Source organism: Lutra lutra, chromosome 8 (assembly GCF_902655055.1).
Source record: "Lutra lutra chromosome 8, mLutLut1.2, whole genome shotgun sequence".
NCBI classification, from domain to species: domain Eukaryota; kingdom Metazoa; phylum Chordata; class Mammalia; order Carnivora; family Mustelidae; genus Lutra; species Lutra lutra.
Genome location: NC_062285.1, coordinates 37,625,793 through 37,644,918, shown reverse-complemented (window position 1 = coordinate 37,644,918; position 19,126 = coordinate 37,625,793). Strand labels below are relative to the sequence as shown.

The 19,126-nt window shown below is 37.8% G+C and overlaps 1 protein-coding gene across 9 annotated transcripts in view; it reads left to right on the top strand.

Annotated features, from left to right (window-relative positions):
* The window catches only part of ERC1 (ELKS/RAB6-interacting/CAST family member 1), a 559,355-nt gene that overhangs the window by 105,406 nt on the left and 434,823 nt on the right, over positions 1-19,126 (top strand). For all 9 annotated transcript variants that reach the window (XM_047740148.1, XM_047740147.1, XM_047740146.1 and 6 more), the window contains 2 exons: positions 10,158-10,232; positions 18,211-18,366. In XM_047740148.1, coding sequence (XP_047596104.1) covers positions 10,158-10,232; positions 18,211-18,366 — 231 coding nt within the window. The remainder of the gene's footprint in view (positions 1-10,157; positions 10,233-18,210; positions 18,367-19,126) is intronic.

Genomic DNA, 19,126 nt, shown 5'->3' with positions numbered 1-19,126 from the left:
ACTAACCATGTGCAAAGCAGGGAAATAGCAATGAGCAAAACATATCCTAGAAAACAAAGTACTTGCCTTTATGATCCTTGCAGGAAATGCAGTTGTTATATTCAAAGTGCAAGAAGAGTCCATTCCAATGTTTAATCAGGGGAATGTTAAGACCTGGTCTGCTTGGCACCTGGGTGGCTTAGTTGTTAAGTGTCTGCCTTTGGCTCAGGTCATGATCTCAGGGTCCTGGGATCAAGCCTCACATCGGGCTCTCTGCTCAGTGGGAAGCCTGCTTCTCCCTCTCCCACTCCCCCTGCTTGTGTTCCCTCTCTCACTGTATCTCTCTCTGTCAAATAAATAAACTCTTAAAAAAAAAAAAAGATCTGGTTTGCCTTTTAGAGTTTACTCTGGTTGTGTTGAGAATGCACGGGGCAGGGAAGTCTAATAAAGAACTTAACAGCTGTAATCTAGATTAGGTGAGTGGCAACTTGAAATGGCCATTGCATGTTCTATTACTAGTGGATTAAGAAAGTCAAAAGAATTGTGAGTTGGCAACACCAAGATATCCATAGGTTTTGTTATTTATTGGACTTTGTCCATCTTTAAAAAAAATTAGTATTTCATCAATTCTAAGACTCACAGTTTTTCATACTTTAAGAATATTGAATTGAGTTAAATCTTACCCTTGATGGCGTCTTACAGTCTGTTCGCAAGGGAGTAGTCATGCTGGATTTGTTTGCCTGTGCATTATTCACAGTTGTACCTGTTCCTTTTGTTACCACTTTAGTTGAGAGTGTGAGCATTGTTGGTATTTCACATGTTAGCTTTAATTGTTGATCAATTTGTCATCGGTAATATTATGTAGTGAATTGGCATTGAAAACAAAGTTACTGGCAAGGGGAAAGCTATAAAAACAGTTCAAAATGATATATAGTTAATCTTTGGGATAAATAAAAGAACTCTTAAAGTCAGTATAAACTACAAATTTTGAATGATAAAGCTTTGTGTCATAATTTATTTGGAGGCATTTCCTCCCTTTCTTTCCATTACATAAAACAGTGGTATGTACTACAATCAATGGCATCTTAAATTTGACGAAGTACTATAACATTAACATGGCATTCATATCCAGTAGCATTTGTGATTAGTTTTCCATTTTGTTTATAAAAATGATCCTGTAGATAACAGGTAAATAATTCTCCTAAATAAAAACCAAAGAAGAAAAAAAATTTAAATTAAGCATCATATTTTTTTGTACTGAAATTATATTTTTATGGGACACTTATTATTAGATCTTATATTGTTTCCTATAATACTTTTCCTTTGATTGATAGAAAAATGAAAACATTTATTGAACAAATGTTGAACCACAGGACTTGTCTTGGTCAGTGCTTGGGACTTGGGCATACAGAGTTTTAACAAGCTTTATTGGTAATTGAGTTATATACTAAAGTATGAGACCCAAGTTTGGGTTCTCAGTTGTTTGGCAGAACATAGCTAAGTTGGCTATGGAATTTTTTGGCTCTTCATTCCATATGCATACCAAACATTATCTTTAGGCCAAATAAATATTTCATACCTATATATGCGCCGAATTTTAGAAATGTAGATGCTGTTGTGGTAAATAAAATATAAATTTGTTTTTAAAAACATTATTATATTCGTGCTAGTTTTTGTATTTGTAATATTTCAGTCAACAAACCTTGTTAGCATGTTGGGATTTACAGAAATGTTTGAGCTTAAAAGTACTAATATTTGACCAGGTTCTAGGCTAGGAATTCTGAATTTAACTGACATATCTGAAGAATGCCTGTTTTTGCCATTGGCAGTTGTACGGTAGAAATAGAGAAGATATGAGGGGGAAAAAATAAGAGAAAAAGTTGAAACAGTAGACAAAACATAGGAAGAATTTAAAAAGAGGAAGAATTAAAAAAATTTAAAAAAGAATTAAAAAATAAAAAAATTAGAAGAATTAAAAAGAATTAAATTGAAAAAAGAATAAAAAAACTCAAGTTTGCTGCTTTGTGAGTGATTTTGGAAAATATGGATAGTTGCATACCTTAATCAACTTATTCCTCCCCTTTTCCTTGTGTCATTTATGCCCATTTCCATTTGACAAGAAGATCAGATTTTCTCAAAGTAATGCCATTATTAGAGGTGGTAAAGGGTTAAGGTCTAATGGTTTCTTTCTTTTTTTTTTTTTTTTTTAAAGATTTTATTTATTTATTTGACAGACAGAGATCACAAGTAGGCAGAGAGGCAGGCAGAGAGAGAGAGAGAGGAGGAAGCAGGCTCCCTGCAGAGCAGAGAGCCCGATGTGGGGCTCGATCCCAGGACCCCGGGGATCATGACCTGAGCTGAAGGCAGAGGCTTTAACCCACTGAGCCACCCAGGCGCCCCTGTCTAATGGTTTCTGACACAGAGAACCAGGAGGATTCTTTCTGCTTATTCTCCACATCTTCTTTATTCCTGTCTCCTCTGTTTTGAGTACCTAAACCCAGAACTTGTGTGGAGGATTGAATCTGTGAAGGGATCTCACAAGCAATCTGGAACTTCTACCCTTGAACGAACCAAGGGTGCTGGGGGCTAAAACCTGAAACTTGAAAAAAAAGAAATTTCAGACATAAGTACTACTTTTCATTCACAAATACTCCTTTCTCTCAGTTGTGTAAGTAAAAGTTGACTTACTTTTTAAAAGAAACTACTAAAAAGAGAAAAATATGAGAATTCCTAACTTGCTTGTTTTCTAACTCTAACTCTTCATTATTCCTTGGTAAATTAATGGGAGAAAAGGAACACCTTTTCTGTTGTCTACCACAGTTCACAGTATAACAAGATCCAGATAATCCTACCTGTACGTTAATTGTTTTTGAAAGAAAAATTTCAAGCCAAAGGAGTGAAATAGGACTTCAAAAAAAAAAGGGTGGGGGGCACCTGGGTGGCTCAGTGGGTTGAAGCCTCTGCCTTTGGCTCAGGTCATGATCTCAGGGTCCTGGGATCGAGCCCCGCATCGGGCTCCCAGCTCCATGGGGAGTCTGCTTCCTCCTCTCTCTCTCTCTCTGCCTGCTTCTCTGCCTACTTGTGATCTGTCTGTCAAATAAATAAATAAAATCTTTAAAAAAAAATTCTAGTTCCTATATTTATTTGAACAGTACATTCATTTCTATTTCCAGTCTTCTCTCTTTATTTAACAGTGTATGAGTCAGAGGCTTGATGTACTCAGTGGGAAAGGGGAGTTTATCAGCTCACCGACTGGAAGATATGTTCATAGTGAGTTTTAATGTGCAGGCCTTTGAATGGAAATGTGTTGCAAGTGATAGGTTTAGAAATGTCTTGATGGTAAAACTTTATGCCTTCGAGTGATTTAAAATGTATCCTAGTTCTTTAGCAAAGGAGGATTTTTTTGTTCAAATGGATTTCTGTTTTCTGTTTTGCTTACGTGCTTATTAGCATTTAAAATAAAATTATTATCATTTAACCTTAAGACATTTGGAAATCTACCTTAGTTGGAATGAGGTAGTAGGAAAGAAGTCAGATAAAATTAGTTCACTATCTGAATTGTGAGGTATTTCAAAGAAAGGCAGTTTTAATATTTTCAAGTTGTTACAGAAATACCAAATGAAAAATGTAAAGTATATGTTATAGAATTTTATTAATAGATGAAGATAATTTACAATTAGCAGGATTCATTTTATTTTTGTTTATACTTTTTAAAGTTTTACACTCATTTTATTGAATAAATATTATTAAATATCTGCTCTGTGCCCAGTTGATCATCTTGCTTACAGTGTGGAGAATAGATAAAATGTGGACAAACTGGAGGCTCAGAGGAAGCGGATGAGTTTGCTGTTTTAATGTAACTGAGAGATTGTTGTGGCCTGAACTAATGTGTTTGAGATTTTGTCCTGGATTAGTGTGTTCTGGATCTTACTCTCTTCCTTAATGAAGTGTTTTGCCTTGTGAAAATTAATTGTGGATTGGCTTGATCTTTAGAAGATTTGCTTTTAAATGCTGTTAGGGCTGACATAGATAGCCTTTCCTCTTTCAGGTCTAAATTAGCTTTACTTCTAAGACTTGGCCTTTCTTTTCTTTTCTTTTAAAGATTTTATTTATTTATTTGACAGACAGAGATCACAAGTAGGCAGAGGCAGATAGAGAGAAAGAGAGGGAAGCAGGCTCCCTGCCGATGCGGGACTTGATCCCAGGACTCTTGAGATCATGACCTGAGCTGAAGGTAGTGGCCCAACCCACTGAGCCACCCAGGCACCCAGACTTGGCCTTTTAGGTGTCTCTACGAAATGCCTCTGATGTTCTCCTTACTTTGGCCATTTGTAACTAGAATTTTCCCCAGCCCCATGTGAGTTCATGTAGTTGCTCAACTCATAGCTCTCCGGTACTTGTTCTGTCGTTAGTAATTGTTCTTTTTCTGACATTGTGGAGTCTTGCCCTGTGCACATACACTTAGTGTTTGGCCAGAGAACAATGAGACTCAAGGGGACCTGTGTCAGATTGGATACTGCGGCTTTTATGGCTAGCTTCCTTCTCTGTGATATTCTGCTCTGGAGAATTTCCACTGTCTTAGGAGTCTTATCCTTTGATCTGTCTTCTGAGTTCTACATGACTTGTTTTCTGTATGGGCTTCCTCTCCTTGCTTCACATACTGAATAGCAAGCCTGGGCCATCGATATTTGTTTCTCTTCTTTCAAAGGATCATAGACCTTGTTTTCCAATGTCTGAAAACAGTTACTTTGTGCATTTTATCTAATTTTAAAATAGTTCACAACAGGAGGGACAGTCTTCTATCCATTATGGTTAGATCATGTTGATTTTGTAGAGAGTGAAAAGTAAATGGGAAACTCACTGAAGGATTCAGAGCAGACTAAACTGTTTTAATTTGTTGGTGCTCTATGGAGATTACCCTGTTGCTCTTTTGAGAATGGACAGAGGAAGTAGAAGGAAACTAATGGCTGTCATAGTAATCTAGGGTTCAGCTGAACTGAAAATGGAGTGAAGTAGAATAATTTAAGACATAGATTGAAGATGGAACAATCCCTGCCTTCTGTTTGAATTGGTTGTGGGAAATGAGGATCTGGGAAGAATGAGACACGGGGTGTTTAGCTATGCCACTGGGAGGATAGTGCCCTTTAATGAGTGGAGAAGACTTAATCTCTCATCACACTCATCAGATGAGGGACTAGATTAAGGAAGAGAAAAATCAAGAGTTTTGTGAGGGACAATGTAAATTACCTATTAGACATCTAAACAGAGATATCAAATGGGCAGTTTGATAAATGAGTCTGAAATCAGAGTAGAGGGCCTAGGAGTTCACTAGTGTTTCAGTTGAATTTTAAGCAATGTTATGGATTAGAGAGTTTAGATGGAAAAGAGAAGAGGGTTTAGGACTTGTGACCTGGTCACTATAGTACTCAGGGGTCTAATTTAGAAGGAAGAACCTGCAAAAGAAATAGAAGGAGCACTTGTAGAGAAAGAAGAATAGGAGAGTGTGGTATCATAATAGTCAAGAGGAAATGTTTATATAGGAGGGAGTGGCCCACTGCTTTGAATGCCTCTGAGAGTTCTAGGAAGATGAGGACAGAAAGGTGTCCACTAGATTTGGCACCCTGGAATTCACTGGTGATGGTGGATGAATTGTTTGAATGGAGAGGTAGAGAAATAAATAATTAAAATAATTAAAATAATTAAATTAAAGCAACAGTCTTCCAGTGTGCTACTAGGGAGATCAACTTTGGGAGACTGTTGGTATCATCCAGGCAGAATCTCTAGGAGGGCTGGAGAGACTGGGTGCAGAAGTTATATAGCCAAAACAGTCTCCAGTCTATCATGTTCCTTTATGGGTTTGGTGAAGACAGTACCGCTCTTGGTGCAGGGCACAGATACGTAGCTTATTTGGCTGACACCACTGACATTGCTCACTACCCTTGGAGCCTCTTTCATTCCTGGGACTGGGAGCGTGAGGTAGCTGCTGCCTCTGCCACTCATTGTCAGAGTTCACTGTTCTTGTCCCCAGGTCTTCTGTTTAAAAGATTCTGATTAAAAAGAAGTGATGTATGTGTCTGGTAGGGGAGATTAGGTCTTGTGTCTGGACTTTAATTGCAAGAAAGGCTGGGGAAAAAAAGTACGTGACATTTTTAGCTTTTAATGTGGAAGGAAGACTATTTTAAAATGTGGAATCCCCAAACATAAAAGGGAGATTAGATACCATGGCATGAAAGAGTGATAGATGTCCACTACAAGGTTAGATAGATAGCTTTTCCAGGTTATCCAGGGAAAGGTAAGACTGTTGACTTTTGAACAATGAGTGGGTTGGGAGCTGACCCTTGTGTAGTCGAAAATCCTCATAGAATATCTTACTCCCTGGAACTTAACTACTAATAAGCTACTGTTGACTGCAAGCCTTACTGATAACATAAATGGTTGATTTTACATATAGTTTGTATGTTATATGTATTATTTACTGTATTCTTTAGGTGAACTAGAGAAAAGAAAATGTTATTAAAAAATCAGAGAAAACAAAAACAAATAAGAGAAAACACATTTACAGTACTGTATTATATTTAGCAAAAAAAAAAAAAAAATAAGAGTGCCTAGGTGGCTCAATCGGTTAAGCGTCTGCCTTCGGCTCAGGTCATGGTCCTGGATCCTGGCATGGAGGCCTGCATTGGGCTCCCTACTCAGTGGGGAGTCTGCTTCTCCTGCTCCGTCTGCCCTTCCCTCTGCTCGTGCTCTCTCTGTCCCTCTAATAAATATAAATAATAAAATCTTTAAAAAACAAAAGAAAAAATAATACATGTATAAGTGGACCAGAACAGTTTAAACCCATGTTGTTGAATCTGTGGGTTTGGGGAAGGGCTACTTTGTATGGTTGGTGTGCATGTTCAACCAAACAAGGGCTTCTTGCTGATGGAACAGGTGGGCCCTAAAACTCTACCAGTGTTTCATGGTGAGGTTGCATCTACTCCAGAGGGGTTCCTTTTTTCTTAATTCATTTTAAGTCTCTCTGTGGGCTGGTGGTGTTCCAAGAGTGGGGCTATAGAATAGTTCCAAGGTTGGAATTTAGAAAATGTCTGTCTGTGCTTAGGATAGGGGAAAGGACAGAGAAGAAGTCTTCAGAGCTAGGATATTCTTTAATAGAAGGCAGTTGATAATTTTATAGCTGTTCCTCCCTTAACTCTCTCTATGGTTAAAAAAAAAAAAAGGCTATTACATGGAGTTCAGAAAGGATGTGGACTGACGACAACAGCTATTAGATTTAGGAACAAGGAGGTCCTTTATTTGATATGGTAAAGAGAGTCGTCCAGTAGAGAGGTGAAGAAGAAAACTAGCTGATAATTTATTCATTTTTAAAAAATCTTTTCTTTATCCAACAAAAGAAGAATGGATATGAAGGAGAAATAATTTTTAATGATTGCTTACATGTCACACAGTGTCTGAGGAATACAAAGGACAGTTTTGCTCTGAAGGAGTTTACAGTCTGGTATGTTAGAGAAGATTATTCCAAATACAATGTAGTAAGTGTTAGAGGAGGGCTATGTAGAAGTTAGAGGAGGTGTATGTGATTTAGCACAGGAATAGAAAGGGGTTCAAAGATTTCCTCTTCAAAGAGCTAATTCTTGAAAGTTTGGTAGCCCCTTGTTATTCATTCACTCATCATTCATTCATATGTTGTTAGAATATACATGCTCTGGGAGAAGGAAAAGTAGAGTAAGGGGTTCTTTTTTTGTCAGTTTGAAGTTTTAAAATAAGGAATGTTGTGCTAACATTAAATGTTAATTTTTTAATGAAAAATGTCAAACCTGTACTTATCACTTAGATATACCAACTACCAAAGTTTTGCCACACTTGCTGCATGTGTCCTATTTTTTTCCTTTTCTTTCTTTTTTCACCAAAGATTTAAAAACAAATTTTCAACATGATGTAATTTACCTCTACAGAGTAGAGGTAAAATATATGAACTCTAAAACTCTAAAATATATGAACATTTTCTTGTATAACCACAGTGTGATTATCACAACTCATAAACCCAATAATCTAGAGAAGACATTTGAGTCAGGACTTGAAGGAGACAAAGTCCTCCCCATGAGCTGATGAAAGGGAGTTTAGGCATTGGGAACATCTTGTGTAAAAGTCCTAAGGAATGGGAGAATGCCTAGCATATTTGAGGAACAGCAAGGAGTCTAGTGTGGCTGAAGCCTGGTGACTGAGAGAAGAGTGGTAAGAGATGAGGTCTTGTAGGCTACTGAAGGGACTTTGACTCCGCTTTGAGTCAGATAGGGAACCATGACAAGAATTTTGAGTAAGGGAGACAAGATTAAATTGAGTAGAGGAGACAAGATTAAATTGAATAGAGGAGACAAGATTAAATTCATGCTTAAAGGTCACTGTGAGTGCTCTCTTGTAGACTGTAGAGGATCAAGACAAAGGGTGGGGACCCTAATTAGGAGCTTGTTATTGTGTTTAAAAGATACATACAGATGTATATGTATATATGTGTGCACGCACACACACACCCCCTATATATATATATATATTTTTTTTTTTTTTTTTTTTTTTTTTGAGAGAGTGGGAGGGAGAGAGGGAAAGAGAGAGAGAGAGCAAGAACGAACGTGCTGGGGGAGGGACAGAGAGAGTCCCAAGTAGACTCTGCTGAGTGTGGATCCTGATGCGGGGATCTATCCCACAACTCTGAGATCATGACCTGAGCCAAAACCAAGAGTTGGATGCTTAACCAACTGTACCACCTAGGTACCCCTAAAAGATGTATTTTTGTTGGTGGCTTATTCCAGGTGGTAACAGTGGAGATGTCAAGGAGTGCTTGCATTTTGGATATGTTTTGAAGGTCGAGTTTACTGGATTTCCTGATTGACTGACTATAGCTCGAAAGCAAAAGGAAGGCATTAAGACTCAGGTGTTTCACCTGAGTGACTGAAAGGATGGAGCAGGCTTTAAGACCACCTGGAGTTAGGGAGAAAAGTAGCAGAAAGAGTGTTATCTATTAATAGTGGTTTGCACTATAGTTTCAGCAGCCAACTGGTAAATGTGGGTGTTCAAAAGTTACTGGTTTTTAAATGCTGACTGTTTATAATTTAGAACTTTTGTCAGTTCAGTGGTACTGCTCTTTCAGGAAGAGGTAACTCTGTGAAGTGTACAGTTCTGTTTTCTGTTTTCTCTCAAACTATTCTTCTTGGCCAGGCAGGAATGAATAAATTAGGTGAAAGGTATAATTAAAGTATTATACATTCCTTTCATTATGGTTGAGTATAGCTCAGATGGAAAGTATTCATCTGTGTATTCTCTGGGATCACTGAACTTGATCTTAGCCAAAACCCCGACAAGCGATTCTCTCTGGGATCATTAGAAGCTATGCCAGGGTACTTTGGAAATGTTGACTGGTTGAGTCAGAGGCATTCACGAAATCTGACAGGAAATAGCCTGAGGTGGTCTGATAACTTTCCTGTGACCCTTGAAGACCCTGATTATGATATTACTACCATTGCTTCCTTTCTTCCTGATTCTGAGATCACTAAAATTTAGAGGAAAAAGAATAGTTACGTTTTTATGACATTTTATTAACATGAACTATCTTACCTTCTTTTTTCTTTCTACTTGTCACCCTGCTAGAGAGAGATTTTCATCCCAGGTAGCCAGGTTGTTACTCTGGAGTAGGTGCTGTAGAAAGGATGTGATTAACACAAATGCTTTTAGTAGCTTTGTGCAGTGCAGACTGATGACTGCTTTTATTTCTCCTTTTAAAAAGGAAATATTTCTGATCTCCCTTTGGACTGTGTGTGGAGTTCTGATTTATAGGTCTTAGAGTCATGTGGAAAATTGACACACTGCTCTGGGGTTGCACTGTGGTTTCCATCTGTTGTACTGATTTCACCTGTGTGACTAATTTTAAATAACTAGGTGTTTACTGACAGGGACTCATATGCCTGTATGTTTGACCCTTTACTCCTTTAGCCTGAATGCAGCTTGTGGTTCTCTGATCCACTGGGGAAGGTTTGGTAGACAGGGATCCGAGTGTCTTGTAAGGATGGGGTAGTCATTTTTTTTTTACACAATTATTCCCTCTCGCCATCCTTCTCTGCTCTCCCTTTAGGAAAAAAACAAGAGTGAAAAGGAGGACACTTACTCTCATTTTTACTTCTCTTGTATAGGAGATGCATCGGAGATTTGAGAATGCTCCTGATTCTGCCAAAACAAAAGCCCTGCAAACTGTTATTGAAATGAAGGTAAGTAAGAGTCTGCAAAGAATCTTGTGAGTCACTTTATACTTTTAAGTGATTGCACACTTTCCTGTGTGAGTTTTAGAAAGTGTTATATAATAATATTTCACTTATTTTGTAGATTGAGAAGACATAGTAAGATGATGAAAATGACACTTAAAAAGAACTTCAGTTTTATTCCCTTTTAGTTATGGAGAACTCAAATGGGACCAAAAAGGCTTGTCCAGAATATCTTTTAAACAGCTGTGCTTAAACCTTTTGATCTCAGGACCCCTTTTTCTCTTAAAATGACAGGCTCATTCATTGGTTTTTAGAAAATGCCTGCCTAATACTAAGTCTAGTAACCATAGTTTGTCAATTGTTCTTTCAAGTAAAAGTGATGTTACATGAAAAAATTACCTAATGCAGCAAAGAGGCACACAAGTGCTGTTCCTAAGGAACAACTTTTGTACTTCACTGGGCAGAAATGCCTAGCTCCTTTCCATTTCATCATAGAGAATATTAAAAAGATGTGTTCTGAAGGGTTGTGATTAATTAAAAGTAATAATTTTTACTGCTTCCTTAGGGACATTCTCAAGGGAAGCAGTCTTCCAAAACTTTTATTTCTAGGGGCGCCTGGCTAGCTCAGTTGGCAGAGCATGTGACTCTTGACCATCGGGGTCAATGTGACCTCGGGGTCACATTGGGCCTAGAGTTAGCTTACTTTTTTTTTTTTTAAATTTCTAATATTTCTTTCTTTTTTTTTTCTGTGAGCGTCTGGTGCTGAAAAGTGCAATGACTGCTGGTATGGTTTGGTGCTACTGCCTGTTGTCCTAAGACACTAGCAGTTTTTTTCCCCACTATTGCTTATATACTTTAGTGCAAATGTTAACATAGTGGAGAAGGCAAATAAAGTCATAGTATTATTATGAAAATGGCTTTGACTATGCAGACTTCTTGAAAAGGTCTTGGGGGATCCAGAGTTTAGAACGTGAACCATACTTTGAAAAACTCTGCCTTAAGTTAATGAATAGAAGTCTTTGAGCTCTGTGTTATATTAAGAGCTTGTCTTCCAGATTCCTTGGTTTCAAAATTTGGCTTTACTTGAATCAGTTATATGACACAAAGTAAGTTACCTAACCTCCCTATACCTCAATTTCTTCATTGATAGAAGGAGGTAATAAGAGTGCTATCCCATAGGTTGTTTTGAGGTTTAAATTAGGTATAGCAAGTAAAACACTTTGAACAGTACCTGGCATGTCGCAAACTGTTAGCTGCTGCTATTATTACTTTTATGAACATCGTATTCTTTCTTCCAAAAGCTGAAAGTCTCTTATAGATAAGGATCTCTCTGTCTTTCTCTTTTTTTTAGCTTCTTCATATTCCTGAAAAAGATTGACACTTTTTACTTTGTGAGCTTTTATTTAATATTTGGTAATATAACAAGATATTTAGTTATTGGTATATAGTTTTATGTAAATAGAGGCTTCTCAAATATGGTTTTAAGAACTTTTCTCTGAATTTAAATGACTTCCTTTTAATATTTTGTGTATATCTTTATTTCCAGTGGGGAAAGGATTTCCCAAACAAATTCTGAATTAGTAGAATTCTGGGCTGTTTATAGTTAGTTAACAGTCTTGAACATAATCCTGCAAAGAGCCTTAAAAAGTTTCATTGTATGTTCACATTTCCCACAAATCTCTGTGTATTTTATTTCCTGAGCCCTGTTTAAACCCTAGAATAAAACACATGAATGTACCTATGTTTCCAAAATCATGTTACTCACCTTTTGATAGAATAGGGAAATATAATAGTATTAATTGGTAGTGGCTTTATTTTAACTTGTGTTAACCTTTAGCCATTTGGTTAAGAAGCAAGAGATTCTGAGATTCTGGTGGCCCAGCTGGGTCAGGTGGATGCTTTGCTGAAATCACAGCTGCAAGTATAGCATGAACTTGAGAGAATTATGAAGGTCTAGAATAGTCTTGGGGGGAAGAGAGAAGGAAGATGGTTGATAGACCATAAAAAAGCCCAACTGTCTTCAAGGTGATATAATTTTGTTTTCTCTTCCCTCTGCCTTTTCTTCCTGTTCTTCCTCCCTTCTCTTGCCTTCTTCCCCCTCCCATCTTCTCCCTCTGCACTCCACCTCCCCTTCCTTCTCTAATTTTTTTTCTTTTTTCCTTTAGCAGTGGAGGAACAGGTAAGAATTACTGTGCTGCTCTAGGTGAGAGTTTTGTCAGGTAGATAATGGCAGAATTATTGGGATGCAGATGAATTGAGGATCATGGTGAGAGAGTAGTTTGTATGATCAGGACAAGAATGTAGTGTGGATAGTAAGAAAGAGAATTCAGAATGGACTGACAGGTTGGGAGAAAATGTGACAGGGAATGTCTGTGAGGTTTACGAATAGCAACTAGAAAGTGGTGGTGCAGTAGGCCTGGGGAGAGAGTCCTGGGTGGTTTTAGGATCCAGAGTTTAGTTTTTTTCTGTGAGCGTCAGTGGGTAGTGGGTAGTGAAGTGGACTAGTAGATGAGGTCATTGGAATTAAGGACATCATGGAATTAGGACATTGAAATCCCAGGATGATGGCAGGAGTGGCATTTGAAGGGAAGATTGATTGTGAGCCAGGAGCCAAAGACGTTTTCAAATGGCCGGGAGTGATTGGGAAGTCCCTAGATGGCAGCAGCGAGGAGGGTAAAGTGAAAAGGAGTGTGTGTTGTAAATAAAGGGAGGCAGCACTTTTCCCCCTGCTCTTTTCTGGTACTGGAGGGTTAGTAACCTTCATCGGGGAGAATGCAGGGAAAGTATATCCTTTGCGAAAGCCAGGTTTACCTTTTGGTGAGGAGAAAATTCTGGGGGAAAAAAGGTGAGGATTTGGGGAATTTTTCAAGGAACGGGATTCCAGTAGGCTCATTGGAAATGCTGATTAATGATGGGAGACCCAGGGCTGGGGGAAGTATAGAATAGTAAGATGATAAATTATTTATTTACTTAGTTATTATACATTCTAGGAGTAAGAAACCTTGTTGGAAGGACTGTTCTCACATAAACCCAGTCTGGTTGAGTTGTGGTAGAACAAGTTGAACATATCAGACCTTGCTTTTCTGGCCTGATTTCAGTGAGTAGCCTGGCAGGATCTCTTACCTGGGCAGTCAGTGGCTGCCTCGGGACTTTCAGAGTTATAGTTTGGTCCCTTCTGGGGAGAAGCTTTTATGGGACATGATTTGGTAGTGAGGGTGCTGATTGCGTTAAGAGCTGCCTCTGTATTTGTGTTGGAGTTCGGGGAGAAGATTGATAATGGTTCTTGGGGTGTTGTGGGGACTTTGTAGAGTTAGAGGCTGTCTACATGATGTGCAGAGCTTGAGTTCATAGCTGGAGGCAATTTTGTCTTGTGTGGAGTACCAGTTGTGGAGTACCAGTGGTGCTAGAAATGCAGTCCCTCTTGGCATTGGCCCCTTTTTATCCACCCACCGCCCCCAACTAATGTCAGAGGTCAGCCACATTTCATTGGCAGGTTAGTCCCATGCATATGCCTAGTACTTTAGCTATTCTTAAGGAACTACATCCTGATATTTCCAGGAAGATGTATAGTGATCTTGAAGGTGAATTTTCAGATAGTATAATGAAAACAGTTTACAGGCATACCTTGGTTTATTGTGATTCACTTTATTGTGTTTTGCAGATACTGTCTTTTTTTTTTTTTTTTACAAGTTGAAGGTTTGTAGCAACCTTGTGTCAGACAGGTCTTTTTTTAAAAAAATTTAAAAAATTTTTTTTATTTTTTTATTAACATAAAACGTATTATTAGCTCCAGGGGTACAGGTCTGTGAATCACCAGGTTTACACACTTCATAGCACTCACCATAGCACACATCTTCCCCAATGTCCATAACCCCACCATCCTCTCCCTACCCCCCTCCCCCCAGCAACCCTCAGTTTGTTTTGTGAGATTAAGAGTCTCTTATGGTTTGTCTCCCTCCCGATCCCATCTTGTTTCATTTATTCTTTTCCTACCCCTCCCAAACCCCCCACACTGCATCTCAACGTCCTCATATCAGGGAGATCATATGATACTTCAGACAGATCTTTGGATACTATTTTTCTAACACCATTTGCTCACTTCATGTCTCTGTGTCACAAGTTAGAAATTCTCCCAATATTTCAGACTTTTTCATCATTATTATATTTGTTGCAGTGATCTGTGATCAGTGATCTTTGATGTTGCTATCGTAATTGTTTTGGGATGCCACAAACTGTGCCTATGTAAGATGGCAAACTTGATAAATATGTGTGATCTGCCGGCTTCACTGACCTGCCATTCCCCTGTAACTCTCCTTTTCCTCAGGCCTCCCTATTCCCTGAGACACAACAATATTTAATTAGGCCAATTAATAACCCTACAATGATCTCTACATGTTTAAGTGAAAAGAGTAACATGTCTCTCACTTCAAATCAAAAGCTAGAAATGATTAAGCTTAGTGAGGAAGACAGGTCCAAAGCTGAGGCCTCTTAACACCAAACAGCTGAACTGTGAAGGCAAAGGAAACGTTCTTAAAGGAAATTAGTAGTGGTTACTCTAGTGAAGACATGAATGGTAAGACAGTGAAACAGTCTTATTGCTCATATGAAGAAAGTTTTAGTGGTCTGGATTGAAGATCAAACCAACCACAATGTTCCCTTTAGCCAAAGCCTAATCTAAGGAAGGCTCTAAGTCTCTCAATTCTGTGAAGGCTGAAAGAGGCGAGGAAACTGCAGAAGAAAAGTTTGAAGCCAGCAGAGATTGGTTAATGAGGTTTAAGGAAAGAAGCCACTCCATGACATAAAAGTGCAAGGTAAAACAGCAGGTACGGAGGGAGAGGCTGCAGCAAGGTAATTACCCAGAAGACCTCATAAGATCACTTATGAAGGTGGCTCCACTAAACAACAGATTTTCAGTGTAGATGAAACAGTTTTCTGTTGGAAGAAGATGCCATCCAAGACTTTCAAAGCTAGAGGAGAAGTCAGTGCCTGGCTTCAGAGCTTTTTGTGAGGGGCTAATGCAGTGGTTACTTCAAGTTGAAGCCCATGCTCATGTACCATTCCAAAAATCCTGGAGCTTTAAGAATTATGCTGAGTCTGCTCTGCCTGTGCTCTGTAAACAAAGCCTAGATGGCAGTGCATCTATTAGCAACATTACTGAATATTTTAAGCCCACTGTTGGGACCTACTACAGAGAAAAAGAGTTTTCTTTTCAAAATATGGCTGTTCATGACAATGCACCTGCTCACGGAAGGGCTCTGATGGAGATGTGCAAAGAGATTATTGTTGTTTTCATGCCTACTAACAAAACATTTATTCTGTAACCCATGGATCAGAGAGTCATTTGATTTCCAGGTATTATTATCAAAGAAATGCATTCGTAAGGCTATAGCTGCCATAAAGAGTGATTCTTCTGAAGGATCTGGGCCATGTAAATAAAAAACCTCCTGGAAAGGATTCACCATTCCAGATGCCTGTAAGAACATTTGTGATTCATGGGAAGAGGTAAAAATAACAACCTGAACAGGAGTTTGGAAGAAGTTGACTCCAACCCTCCTGGATGACATTGAGGGGTTTAGGACTTCAGTGGGGGAAGAGCTGCAGATGTGGCAGAAATAGCAAGAGAACTAGAATTAGAAATGGAGCCTGAAGATGTTGAATCTTATGCTAAAACTTGAACAGATGAGGAGTTGCTTCTTATGTATGAGCAAAAAGAAGTAGTTTCTTAAGATCAAATCTACTCTTGGTAAAGATGCCATGAAATGCAACCAAGGATTTAGAATACTACAGAATGTTTGTTGATAAAGCAGCAGCAGGGTGTGAGAGGATTGACTGTAGTTTTGAAAGTTCTATGGGTAAAATGCTGTCAGACAGTATCATCTGCTAAAGAGAAATTGTTCACAAAAGGAAAAGTTAATTGATGTAGCAGATTTGTTGCCTTATTTTAAGAATTTGCCATAGTCGGCCCAAATTCAGCCACCACCACCCTGACCAGTCAGTACCTATCAACATGTAGTCTCTGCACCAGCAAAAAGATTATGACTCACTGAAAGCTCATATGATAATATTTTTTAGCAATAAATTATTTTTAAGTTAAGGTATGTATATTCTTTCCCATAATGCTATTATATACTTAATAGACTATAGTGTAAACATACCTTTTATATGCAGTGGGAAACCAAAAAATTTATTTGACTTGCTTTATTGTGATATTTACTTAACTGCAGTGGTCTGGAGCTGAGCCCATGATATCTTTAAGTTATGGTTGTATTTATTCTTTATTGCCGGGAGATTAAGTGTTGCCCTCTGTTTTTGTGTGTGTGTATTTTTTTTTAGGCTGTGGTACACCCACTTATTTTAAACAAGTAATTCAGAATTTAGGTTTGTTGTATCTCTTGATTGCATTACTTTGGTGCATTTAATTTTGAACTATATCTAAGTTTAACTTGAGTAGATTTGTAAAAGAAAATTTTTGCTGTGATATTTTTAAAGGTAACACAGGACAAGTAGTACATCCCCCTTCTCTCCCCTGAACCTAAATTTTTTTTTAAAGATTTTATTTATTATTTGACAGAGAGAGAGAGAGAGAGAGATCACAAGTAGGCAGAGAGGCAGGCAGAGGGAGAGGAAGGGAAGCAGACTCCCTGCTGAGCAGAGAGCCTGATGCGGGACTCGATCCCAGGACCCTGGGATCATGACCTGAGCCGAAGGCAGTGGCTTAACCCACTGAGCCACCCAGGTGTCCCCCCCCGAACCTAAATATTGCTAGTTGTACTTGTCTCGTGATAAATCCTTTAAAACTTTTATCTTCATGCTCTAAGATTTATGATAACAAGGAGTGTCAATCAAGAAATCTTTGAGGTAAAGTACAAAAGAAAGTAATTTCAAAATTACTTTCTGAAGGAGTGGTTTCTCTAAAATTCCAAATAAAGTAAAACTATACTTAATTTATGATTCTACTTCTTTATTTGTTAGATGAATGAAACATATACAACTTTAGGACCTAGTGTTCATTCTATGTAGGAATTTTTCTGTAATTGACATCTAATGTGATCTTTCTGCAATTGATAGTATCTAAAGTAAACTAGGGGATAAACTAGATACTGTGACAAGCTAAACCAAGAAATTGAATATAGAAGAATATTCTACTGGGAGGTGATATTTGTGGAGATGATTTATAAGGACAGTGATTTTTTAAAAAAAATTATTACAAAATGCTTAAAATGTGTAGAAAACTAGAGAGAATAATATGATAAACTGTAATTGTTAGCATAATCATCCCTTTGTTATTTTTACAATGAGATGCTATAAAATACTATTGCAAATATAGTTATACACATTATTGCATAAGTCTTTGAAACACTTACTTTTCTCCTTCCTTTGGGAGGAGAAAAAAAACCTTTTAGGGGTCACAGAGTAGAATGATAGAGTAGCTAGGAATGGTTTTTCTGTTAATATTATAGAATTTTTCCCTAGAAATTTATTGACCACAAAGAAACTTTTTTTTTTTAAAGATTTTATTTATTTATTTGACAGAGAGAGATCACAAGTAGGCAGAGAGGCAGGCAGAGAGAAAGGGGGAAGCAGGCTCCCTGCTGAGCAGAGAGCCCGATGTAGGATCCTGGGAACCTGAGATCATGACCCGAGCTGAAGGCAGAGGCTTAACCCACTGAGCCACCCAGGTGTCCCGACCACAAAGAAACTTTAAGTCGCTTTCCATTTCTTCTGCTTTTTAAAGAAGATAATTCTCTCATCTTTAAGCAAAAGGGTATAGACTGGAGGAAGGGACAGAGGAAAAATCATATTCTAGGTATGAACTCTCCTCCTTTCACCCAAGTGGCCATAAAGGATATAATTTAGAAGCAAGGCACCAAATGCTATCTTTATTTGTTTATCTTTATTAAATTCACCATTGTAAAGACTTAGTTTTTCAACGTCTCTCATTCGTTGTGAATACTTTAATGTCTACATCTTCCATTGTCTTCAGGATTCAAAAATTTCCTCTATGGAGCGTGGGCTCCGAGACTTGGAAGAGGAAATTCAGATGCTGAAATCAAATGGGGCCTTGAGTACTGAAGAACGGGAGGAAGAAATGAAACAAATGGAGGTCTATCGGAGCCATTCTAAATTTATGAAAAATAAGGTAATGGTGTGTGATACTATAGTTTTTAAAAGAGTTTTGAGAAATTGATGCATATTTCTATTTCCTTAGTGATGATGAAGAACTTCACAGTGTTTTATCAGACTTCAGGGAAGGATAATTAGAATTCTTTCAAATGCAACTTTCCTAGAACTAAAGTCAGAATTACTGATGTATTGTTATTTCAAGTTTTCACTTAAAAGAAAATTATTCCTATGAGGCTGATATGTGTTGTCACAGTTTAAGATTTATATCTATCAGTACTTCTGAGATGATTTATTAGAATTATATCCAAATTGAATTTTTCTCACTACATGAGACACCAAGTTCTTTAACTCTTGTGTAGTATTTTAAAAGCCCAAATCCTGAACCCAGTTCCCCCACCTATTTTTTTTTTTCCCCCTGAAATGGCTTAAATAATATCCTATGTTCCCCTCAAATACAGTTCTATAAAGAAAAGCCCTTTGTTCTGTCTCTTGGAGAAGATACGTTTGTATCAGGTTTATTGTTTCCCGTGTGCACTTCAGATATATCTACAGTAAGATAACATACCAGCGTAGCATGTCAGTCCATATTTAGAAACTCAGTCACAATATTTTTTCTTTAGATCCAAAGCCATTTAGTTTGATTCTATAAACTATTTGGGCAAATTGGAGGATCTAGTTTATTATAGTTATCAATTTGCCAAGTTTGTTTTGGTTTAATTAAAAATCACAATTGTGATTACATAATATTAGCTGTAAATAAGTACCCCTCGCATCCC